This window comes from Labeo rohita, chromosome 16 (assembly GCF_022985175.1).
Source record: "Labeo rohita strain BAU-BD-2019 chromosome 16, IGBB_LRoh.1.0, whole genome shotgun sequence".
NCBI classification, from domain to species: Eukaryota; Metazoa; Chordata; class Actinopteri; order Cypriniformes; family Cyprinidae; genus Labeo; species Labeo rohita.
In genome coordinates, this window is record NC_066884.1 from 1,788,824 (window position 1) to 1,800,866 (window position 12,043).

At 29.4% G+C, this 12,043-nt stretch overlaps 1 protein-coding gene across 2 annotated transcripts in view; it reads right to left on the reverse strand.

Annotated features, from left to right (window-relative positions):
• Nucleotides 1-12,043, reverse strand: part of zgc:158766 (uncharacterized protein LOC100009641 homolog) — a 56,960-nt gene that overhangs the window by 26,983 nt on the left and 17,934 nt on the right. For both annotated transcript variants that reach the window (XM_051131315.1, XM_051131316.1), the window contains exons 4-6: nucleotides 5,558-5,761; nucleotides 3,627-3,750; nucleotides 3,378-3,471 (exon numbers count right to left, since the gene is read on the reverse strand). In XM_051131315.1, the coding sequence (XP_050987272.1) occupies nucleotides 3,378-3,471; nucleotides 3,627-3,750; nucleotides 5,558-5,761 (422 nt within the window). The remainder of the gene's footprint in view (nucleotides 1-3,377; nucleotides 3,472-3,626; nucleotides 3,751-5,557; nucleotides 5,762-12,043) is intronic.

A 12,043-nucleotide genomic window follows, 5' to 3' on the forward strand; every position in this document is an offset into this window, starting at 1 on the left:
TTCATGCATATTCATGGTTCCCTGATGTGGATTAATGTTGACATGATAAGCAGGTAAACAAACTATTTAATCTTATTTGTTTTTATTTTAGTCATTTATATATTTTAAGTTTACATTTTTTATGATTTAATAAATTTTTAACAGGCATTTTATTTTAATTTTTATTTTAAATGAGTGTTTTTTATAATTCATGTAACTATTAGTAAGTATTTTATTTTGATTGTTTCTATTTTACAAATCATTTATTTATTTTAATTTTACATTTTTATGATTTAATTAATTTTAAGCTGGTATTTATTTTTTTTATTTTAAATGAGTATTTTTATAATTTAATTATTAATTAGTATTTTATTTTGATTGTTTCTATTTTAAAAATCATTTATTTATTTTAATTTTTAATTTTTATGATTTAATACATTTTTAGAAGGCATTTTATTTTGATTTTTTTTTAAACAAGCATTTTTATGATTTAATTAATTATTAGTATTTTATTTAGATTTTTTCTATTTTTAAAGTCATTCATTTATTTTAATTTTACATTTTTATGATTTAATTAAATGTCAGGAGGCACTTTATTTAGATTTTTTAGTAAGTAATTTTTAGTAGTAATTATTAGTAAGCATTTTATATTGATTGTTTTTATTTTAAAAATCATTTATTTAACTTAATTTCACATTGTTATGGTTTAATTAATTTTTAGCAGGTATTTTATTTTGTTTTTTATTTTAAATGAGCATTTTTATGATTTAATTAATTATCAGTAAGTATTTTATTTTGATTGTTTCTATTTTTTAAAAAAACATTTATTCATTTTAATTCTACATTTTAATGATTTAATTAATTTTTATTAACTATTTCATTTTGTTTTTATTAAAAAAATATTTATTTATTTTAATATAGCATTTAAATGGTTGAATTAATTATTAGCTTTTCATCAACTTTTTCCATCACACTGGAAAAACCAAATCCAACAAGCACAAAGCAAAAAACGATGGATAATTACAAAGAGTAGAGAGTTTAGATCATTTATTGCATGTAACAGTGCTAATAAGAACACATTTTAGTGGAAAAACACGCCTTTCATGTCTCTCTTCCCTCATATTTTGCGTGTTGGAACTGATCATTTTTTCTGTTTTAACTGAGTGTGTTTTTAGAGACATGCTCACACAGGCCTCGTCTCAAACCCTCAGGACAGACTTTCCTTTAGATATTTGACATCAAGCATGCACACGACAATTAGCGTGCTGAAGAGAGACTTAGTACTCAGAGGCCTCTCTATGTGAATGTGTGAACACAGACGCTTTCAGACATCACTGTGTCCGAAAACGTGTCAAAGGTCTGATAGCAGTATGCAGATAACAGTAATGTAAGAACATGCTTTAATACAGTGATGAGTTTGTGTCTGTGAACTCGCTGTGTTTCTGGCTTTAATAAGCAAATTGGTGATAGACAGATTAATAGGTGACATTATTTTGCACTTGAGCGAATCGTGACCGTGTCAAATTCTAGCTCTTTGTGTTTAACTGGAGTGACTAAACATTGATAAATGTTTTAAATATGATAATCATTTAACATTTTAAAACTTATTAAATATGATAAACATTCCAAAAAAAAAAAATGTTTTTTTTTTAAGTAAATGTATCATTTGCAAACAGGTCAAATTGATACTTTAAAACAAAACAAAAAAAAATTATTTCAGCTAGTTTCCAAGACAACATATCTAAAACCTACATTTAAATAAACAAAAACTGTATAGACATACGTATAAAAAACAAAAGAGTAATAATAAAAAAAGAGTAATAAAAAAACTAATTTCAGCTAGTTTCCAAGGCAACACTTCTAAAACTAAAACATTTCTAAAACGTAAATTTCAATAAACAAAAAACTATATATACACATATATATACAAAAACTACTAAAAATTGCAAAAAAAAAAAAAAACCCAACTAAAACTTTAAAGTTGATATAAAAATGGAAAATACAATTTTTTTTTTTTTTTAAATATGCTAATTATTTTACATTTTAAAACTTATTTGATATGATAAACATTTAAAAATATAAAACTTTTTAAATAAATGTATCATTTGCAAATAGGTCAAATTCTTGTTACTAATAACCAAAACAGACATTGATCCCAGTCATTAAAACTAAACTAAAACTTAAATTAATTATTAATTAATTAATATTATTAATTATTAAACTAATTTCAGCTAGTTTCCAAGGCAACATTTCTAAAGCTAAAACTTAAATAAACAAAAACTATGTAGACATATATTAACTAAAATTACTAAAAATTACACAAAAAATAAGGAAAATACAAAAATAAAAACTGATTTAAAATATTAAAATAATAAAAACTATAATAGCAAAGAACTAAATAATTATAACAGTAATAACCAGTAATGCAAACTGGTAACTGTTTTTGTCAAATTTCTTTATTTTGAATGGGAAAAATAGACTGTCATTTACATATTTCACATAATTCATAATTAAATGTGAAGAGAAAAGAAGCATTTTTTAGTTTTCCATTTTCAAAATATTAGGCTTATGAATAAGAGTAAATGTAAGCACATTTTAAAATAAAAATTAGTTACAATTATTATATAATATATATATATGAGAAATATTTTAAAATGTAAAACTTATTTTTAAATAATTTTAAAGAAATGTATTATTTGGCAAACAGGTCAAATTGATACTTCACAAAAATATATATATACTAATCTTGCTACTAATAACCAAACCAGACACTAATGTCAATCATTAAAACTAAACTAAACTAAAACTGAGACTTAAATTAAAACAAAAAAAAAGTTCAAAAAATAATTAAACAAAAACAAAATGTAAAACTATATAGATATATTTAAAAAACATATATCTTTAAGTACTAAAACTTTAAAGATATAAAAATGAAAAATACAAAACTGATTTAAAGTATTAAAATAAAAAAACTATAATAGCAAAGAATTAAATAAGAAGTTTTTTTTCTCCAGTGTTTTCGTCAGAGTAAGAGTAGTAAATGAGTAAATGTGAGCATATTTTAAAATAAAAATATGTTATAATTATTACATATTACTATAAAATATAAAACTTATTTTAAAATATTTTTTAATTAATTCGCAAATTTATACTTTACAAAAAAAATCTTATTTTTGGTATTTTATTTTGTTTTTCTAAAATCCACTTAAGTCCTTCAAATAAAGAACTTTACCTTTGGGGTCTTTTACATAAATAAAACATTAGTCGCCCTCTATGTTCAAGACGTGGTATCGGCCTTAACCCAAACACCAAGGTTTGTCTTAAAGACAGTTAAAGGAAGGAGGGCTTGAGACGTGTCATTCAGACGTGATGTGTGCTGGAAAAGCGTCTCGTCTCACCTGAAACTCAGACAGAGCGGAGAAGAGCGTGGACGCGACCGGCTGCCTGCGAGCGTCAAAGAGAACCGTCAAACCCAGATCTCGCTTCTCCCTCCTGAACAAACAGAAACGCAAGACACTTAGCCAAACGAACGCAAACGAAGGCCGGAGCTCTGTGACGCGACGTGCCGCTGTCTGGAATGAGAGCGAGAACGCAGAGTTTCCACGTCGATGTCAGTGAGCGTGTCAGAGATCTGGAGCGTTTCTCACCGCAGTCTGTGGCAGTAGTAGCAGAGCAGCTCAGAGATCTGGTTTGTGGTGAAACCCGCGTCTGTCCACACCTGGTTCCTGGTGCACACCTGCAGCACGGCTCTCCCACCGCGGTCTTGATTACCTGTGAGATTACCGGGTGAGATGAGTGACACGATGACCTGATAAACCAAACTGAACAACGCTCACTAGAGCTGCACTGTTTGGGTGGGGAATCTAAGTGAGATTTTGATGATACAAACTGCTATTGTGATTTAAAATACATTTGAAACAGTTCAAGGTTTGCTGTGCTTGTTCGTAGAGCTGCACTATTTGGCCAAACTTTGATAATATATAAACATGACTGCAAAATTATAATTATATTCTAGTTACATAATTTAATATAATAGAAAAATATAATAATTATTATTATTAATGATCATTATAATTACTATATAAAAATATTATGCTGAAAAACAACGACTGTAAAATTATAATTAAATTTGACATGTATGCACTTTCATAGACACTTTCATACAAAGTGATTAGTAAGTAATATGTTAAAGATTATTATTAAAGATCATTATAATTAATTAAAAAACATTATGATGAAAAACTATTAGTAATAATAGGTGTAATAATACTATTAAATATAATAATTATTACTATAATATTAATAATAAAAATAATAATTATTAATGATTATTATAATTACTATAAAAAATATTGTTTAAAAACATTATAAATCTGTAAATGTGACTGTACAATTATAATTGCATTTTACATTTATGCATTTTTTATGCAGACGCTTTCATCCTAAGTGATTTACAAAAAGGATAATAATAATATTAAAAATAACACATAAAATAATAATAATAATAATAACTATTATTAACAATGATGTAATGTAATATAATATATTAAGGATTATTTTTATTAAAGATCATTATAATTATAAAAAAATATATTATGGTAAAAAGTATTAGTAAATATAGAGGTAATAATAATATTAAATGTAAGAATTATTGCTATAATAATAATAATAATAAATATTATTTTATTATTATTATTATTTGTATAATAAGTGGAAATAATAATAATAGTTATATAATGTAATATAACAGAATCATTTAATGTAAAAATAATTATTATTAATGATTATTATAATTACTATATATAAATATGTTTAAAAACATAATAAATAAATATGACTGTAAAATTATAATTACATTTTACATTTATTTTGCATATAAAATAATAATAATAATTATGTAATTTAATGTCATATATTAATAATTATTTTTTATTAAAGATCATTATATTTTCTCCAAAAAACATTATGGTGAACTGTTAGTAATAATAGAGGTAATACTAATATTAAATATAATAATTCTTACTATAATAATAATAATAATAATAATAATAATAATAATAATATTTTTTTTTTTATATAATTTAGAATGTATAATTTAATATAATAATATAATAATAATTATTATTATTACTGATTATTATAATTATTAAATAAAACTAAGTAAAATATTACTAAATAAAAATTAAATAAAGCATGAATTATTGCTATTGTAATATTTTACAGTAAATCAAATATTTAGTATTTACAAAAAAATCTAATAATAATAATAATAGTAATAATATTTTTGTAGCAAAATTACAATATTAATATACTATTTTTTTGTTTTCAAATTAGCCTAATTTCTTCTTAATTTTTTTATTTTCCATTTTCATCAAAGCCTAAAACACTATAAGCTGTAAGTGTGTAAAAGAACACATTGCCTTAAAATTGGTTTTACTCCAATTACTCATGCAGCCACACTGCTTGGCTTGCAATGAACTTCAAAATATACGTTTATTTATATTTTTATAAGGAATAGTGAATATAGATTAAATCTAAAGTGTCTTTGGTCTTGTTGGTGTTCGACCCCATCACGTACCAGGAAGCGTCAGAGCGCCAGAGGTCAGGAGCTCCTGGTTGACGTGTGTGATGAGCGAGGGCAGCGGTGCGGGACTGACAGCAGGGGGCGCCGCGGACGGGGCAGGAGAGACCGCGGTTCTGCTGGAGGGTTTGGGAGGAACAAACTCGTCTCCACTGTTACTGTTCCTCCTGGGGCTCGAGTGCAAACCGTCATCAGAGAGACCTGAACACACAAACACACATCTGAGCATGAAATCTCATTATGACAAACACTTAAAATGATTTAAAATGAAGCAACACTGTAAATGTTGGCACATTTGAGTTAGTCATGAAAGATTGCGCCACACCAGTTTCATTATTCCTCTTTGTCTTGTGTCTCACATAACGGCATTTAGAGATGCTTTAATAGCATCCTGCATTTAAGGCAGTAAAAACAGGATTAGAGCAGTTCAGTTTGATTCATTTATGTGAATAAGTTTAAATGCATGGATTCAAATCTTCATAAATCATCACTAAATGTACGTGTCAGATGTATTCAGAAGGTAAAATGCAAATGATGGAGTATTTACAGGATTTGATGTGTTTAAAACGAATCAAATATTTAAATGGCAAAGATGCAAACAATCAGTTCATTTGACTGTAAAATCAAACACGCTTCATAATCTGAGCTGAACTACACTACCGTTCAAACACTTTGGGTCAGTAACTTTTTTATTTCGTAAGAAATTAATACTTTTATTTATCAAGGATGAATTGAATTGATCAAAAGTGACATTTATAATGACTTCAATTTCAAATAAATGTTCTTTTTAAGTTTGAAGCAGTAGTAAAAGTATGAAAGTTGATGCTGCTATCATGATTTAGAACATTGCTTACATGATTTAACATGCTGTTAGCATGATTAGCTTATTACTTGCATTTTTATAGGCTGATTACAACGTTGTTAGCATATTCTTAGCATGATTAGCAAGTAATAACATGATTCTAACATGATTAGCAAGTTACTAGCATGTTGTTAGCATAATTAGCAAGGTACTAGCATGTTTATAGCCTGATTAGAATGTTGCTAGCATGATTAGCAAGTTATTAGCATGATTAACATGTCATTATTATGTTGTTAGCATGATTAGCAAATTACTAGCACATTGCTAGCATTGTTATCAAGTTACTGGAATGATGTTAGCATGATTAGCATGCTACTAACTTGTTGCTAACATGTTTCTAGCATGATTAACATATTACTAGCATGTAGTTAGCATGATTAGCATGTTGCTATTATGTATCTAACATGATTAACAAGTTACTAGAATGTTGCTAGCATGATTAGCAAGTTACTAGCACGTTGCTAGCATTATAAAGTTACTAGCACATTGATAGCATGATTATCAAGTTACTAGCATGTTTTGTTAGCATGTTAGCATGTTACTAACTTGCTGCTAGCATGCTTCTAACATGATTAACATATTACTAGCATGTTGTTAACATGATTAGCATGTTGCTATCATGTTTCTAACATGATTAACAAGTTACTAACCGTAGTTAGCATGATTAACATGTTGCTATTATGTTTCTAACATGATTAGCAAGTTACTAGAATGTTGCTAGCATGATTAGCAAGTTACTAGCACGTTGCTAGCATTATAAAGTTACTAGCACATTGATAGCATGATTATCAAGTTACTAGCATGTTTTGTTAGCATGATTAACATGTTACTAACTTGCTGCTAGCATGCTTCTAACATGATTAACATATTACTAGCATGTTGTTAACATGATTAGCATGTTGCTATCATGTTTCTAACATGGTTAACAAGTTATTAGCATGTTACTAACATGATTAACAAGTTACTAACCGTTGTTAGCATGATTAGCAAGTTACTAGCACGTTGCTAGCATGATTAACGTATTACAATCATGTTGTTAGCATGATTAGCATGTTGCTATCATATTTCCAACAAGGTTAGCAAGTTAATAGCATGTTACTAACATGATTAGCAAGTTACTAACAGTTGTTAGCATTACTAGCACGTTGCTAGCATTATAAAGTTACTATCATGTTGCTAGCATGATTATCAAGTTACTAGCATGTTTTGTTAGCATGATTAACATGTTACTAACTTGCTGCTAGCATGCTTCTAACATGATTAACATATTACTAGCATGTTGTTAACATGATTAGCATGTTGCTATCATGTTTCTAACATGATTAACAAGTTATTAGCATGTTACTAACATGATTAACAAGTTACTAACCGTTGTTAGCATGATTAGCAAGTTACTAGCACGTTGCTAGTATGATTAACGTATTACAATCATGTTGTTAGCATGATTAGCATGTTGCAATCATATTTCTAACAAGGTTAGCAAGTTAATAGCATGTTACTAACATGATTAGCAAGTTACTAACAGTTGTTAGCATTACTAGCACGTTGCTAGCATTATAAAGTTACTATCACGTTGCTAGCATGATTATCAAGTTACTAGCATGTTTCTAACATGATTAACATATTACTAGCATGATTAGCATGTTGCTAGTGTGTTTCTAGTATAATCAGCACGTTATTAGCATGTTGCTAGCATGATAAGCAAGTTGCTAACATGGTTAGCAGTTACTAGCAGCACTAGCGTGTTTCTAGCATAATTAGCATGTTATTAGCTAAAAAGTGTCCAAAACCACTTTAAACCACTTTAAACCCACCCTGGGAGACCAGCCAAAGCAGCCACTCAACTTAGGCTGGTTTTAGCTGTTTTTTAAGTAGGGAGTTGTTAAGCTTTGCTATAGCATTAAACAGCTTAAATGCACTATAGGCCTCGGTTTTCGAAAACCATAAGCCGGATCAGTTAGAAAAGACATAGCGACTAAGTTCAGACCAGTCTGAAGGTCTGACCTGGGTTTGGTGGTTTTAGCTTTAAAGCCTTTATAGCAGATGAGTAAGTTGCTTTCTCAAGCCAATTTAATAATGTTTCACAATTTTACTGTATTTTTGATCAAACAATCGAGGCCTGGTGTGCTGAAGAAGCTTCTTTAAAACACAACCTTACTGACTCCAAACTCTTGAACAGTAGTGTATATAGTGCAGATATTGAACAGACTGTCTGGAAGGAAGGTAGATTTGGTTCAGGTAACACAAACTATACAGTGAGTCAATGTTGAGTCACGATGGAGACCAGGTGTGTGAGGCGCACAAACGCGCACAGAGATTTCTGGGCCCCTGGGCTCTGTTTTGAGGAATGCTGCGGCTGTCAGTCCTTGCTAAAGCAGATGTTTGTGAACTTTCTCCTGAATCCAAAGCCTCAGGCTGTTTCTTCCAAACCCAGCAACCCAAACAATACAACACAACTCGTTCTCCTCATCCTGAGAGGAAAGACTGTGACTGAAGACACGCCGCAGAAGAGTTCAACAACAACTCTAACAAACACTACAACCAATTCAAGGATTAACTTATTCAAATAAAACATAAAATGGTTCATTAGAACAAATCAGTTCATTTGCATAATCACCTGAACAGATTCACTAAATCATAAAAAAATGAATTAATTAAATGTATTTAAAATAAAATTAAACTAAATTAAAAATAAAACAGAATCCTATATATTGAGAAAAATATGACTGTCTTTGTCCTGAAAGCATGTTGAACTTCATATAAACATCTTTCATCTGACTGGATAACACTAGTGACATATTGTGTACAAATATTTATGTAATTTCAGCATATAGAAGCACATATTTACAAACAAACAATGTCAAGCCATATTTTTGACGTTTCAGACTTCAAGCTCCCGTCATCTCCTGCACTATTGTCTTTCTCATGACTTCATTTCCTGTGTAAATCTGAGATCTGCTCCTGTTTGTGATACACTTCCTCAACAAGCACTGGAAATCTGAAGTGGACACTGAAACCTCTCATACACAAAACAAACACAATGCAATTTTCTGAATGAATGAATCTAAGTTTGGGTGAATTTGTTAAACTTTACCAAATTTAATAATATGTGCAATTTAAAAGCAGAATTAAAACCATGCAGAATTGAACTAAATATGCTATAAAAGTATGTCACTTGTTAATTTACATGAATCATTTGAATGAACTGATTGACAACAACGTTGCAAATAAGCCTTTTTGAACCAGTTCATTTACATGAATCAACTGAATGATGTGATTCATTAGAACAAATCAGAATTTTCAGTGCTATAAAAATGTTGCAAATAGACTTTTTTTAAAATCTGTTCATTTACATGAATCATCTGAATGAATTGATTCACTAGAACAAATCGACTTTCTTGAATCATGTGATTTACATGAACCATTTGAATGAAGTGATTCATTAGAACAAATCAGAAATTCCAGTGCCATAAAAATGTTGCAAATAGACTTTTTTTAAAAATCAGTTCATTTTCATGAATCATCTGAATGAACTGATTTACTAGAACAAATCAGAATTTCCAGTGCCATAAAAATGTTGCAAATATACTTAAAAAAAAAAAAAAAAAATCAGTTAATTTACATGAATCATCTGAATAAATTGATTCACTAGGACGAATGTACTTTCTTCAATCAGGTAATTTACATGGATCACCTGAATGAATTGAGTCATTAGAACAAACCAAATTTCCAATGCTATAAAATGTTGCAAATAGGCTTTTTTCAAATCAGTTCATTTACATGAACCATCTGAATGAACTGATTCACCAGAAGAAATTGACTTTTTTTGAATCAAGTGGTTTACATGAATTATTTGAATGAAGTGATTCATTAGAAAAAAATCAGAATTTCCAGAGCCATAAAAATGTTGCAAATAGACTTTTTTTTTTTTTTAAATCAGTTCATTTACATGAATCATCTGAATGAACTGATTCACTAGAACAAATCAGAATTTTCAGTGCTATAAAAATGTTGCAAATAGACTTTTTTTTTTAAATCTGTTCATTTACATGAATCATCTGAATGAATTGATTCACTAGAACAAATGGACTTTCTTAAATCAGGTGATTTACATGAACCATTTGAATGAAGTGATTCATTAGAACAAATCAGAAATTCCAGTGCCATAAAAATGTTGCAAATAGATTTTTTTTAAAAACTCAGTTCATTTTCATGAATAATCCGAATGAACTGATTTACTAGAACAAATCAGAATTTCCAGTGCCATAAAAATGTTGCAAATATACTTTTTTTTTATTTTTTTAAATCAGTTAATTTACATGAATCATCTGAATAAATTGATTCACTAGAACGAATGTACTTTCTTGAATCAGGTAATTTACATGAATCACCTGAATGAATTGAGTCATTAGAACAAACCAGAATTTCCAATGCTATAAAATGTTGCAAATAGGCTTTTTTCAAATCAGTTCATTTACATGAACCATCTGAATGAACTGATTCACTAGAAGAAATTGACTTTTTTGAATCAAGTGGCTCTCAATGGCTCTGAATCATTTGAATGAAGTGATTCATTAGAAAAAAAATCAGAATTTCCAGCGCCATAAAAATGTTGCAAATAGACTTTTTTTTTAAAATCAGTTCATTTACATGAATCACCTGAATGAACTGATTCACTAGAACAAATCAGAATTTCCAGTGCCATAAAAATGTTGCAAATATACTTTTTTTTTTTTTTTTTTTTAAATCAGTTCATTTACATGAACTATCTGAATGAACTGATTCACTAGAAGAAATAGACTTTTTTGAATCAAGTGATTTACATGAATCATTTGAATGAATTGATTCACTGAAATGAATATGAATTTCCAATGCTATAAAAATGCTGCAAATAGACCATTTTTAAATCTGTTAATTTACATGAATCATCTGAATGAACTGATTCACTAGAACAAATCCAATTTCCAGTGCTACATATGAGTTTCTTATCAGGTTTCTGGATTGTAAAGCTGTACATGACTAGTTGGAAAATGTAGGTTGTTACTGGAAAAGATAAAACAAGTTAATATTGTTGCTACTTTTAGTTAGTCCCTAACCAACACTGTTCAAAAAGCCACCTGACAGCATTTGCTTGACTTTGCATACGTCTGTGAGAGCGAGGCCGAGCTCTGGGGTATCATGGGAACCAGTTCAAATCACAAGGGACCTAATGCAATCACAAAGGCCAAGCAAAACCACATCAGCCGTAATCTGATCCAGCCTCAAAGTCATTGGCATTTGTTTGCTGAACAAAGTCTGACTGACCCCTGCTTCGCTCGGGCTTTGTAACCGGACAGATATTACGTGGAGATGGGCTTTACTCTTTAAGCCGCTCTTCAGCATCCTCACCGGCCCAACCGGACACAATGGTCCCCATTATGACAGCGGCAAACCATCTGGATGGGAGCTGAACAGTGATGGGAGTCGAGCAGGTAAGCGGCACAGAGATCCTCCCTCAGGTGGGTCACCGGATCCGCCGTGGCTTCCTGCCGAGACTCAATGGCTCTGATTTTCATGTGTGGGAAAGAAAGCCACAGAACAGAGGGACTCTGCAGAATCCCAGATGGGAATTTACCTAAACC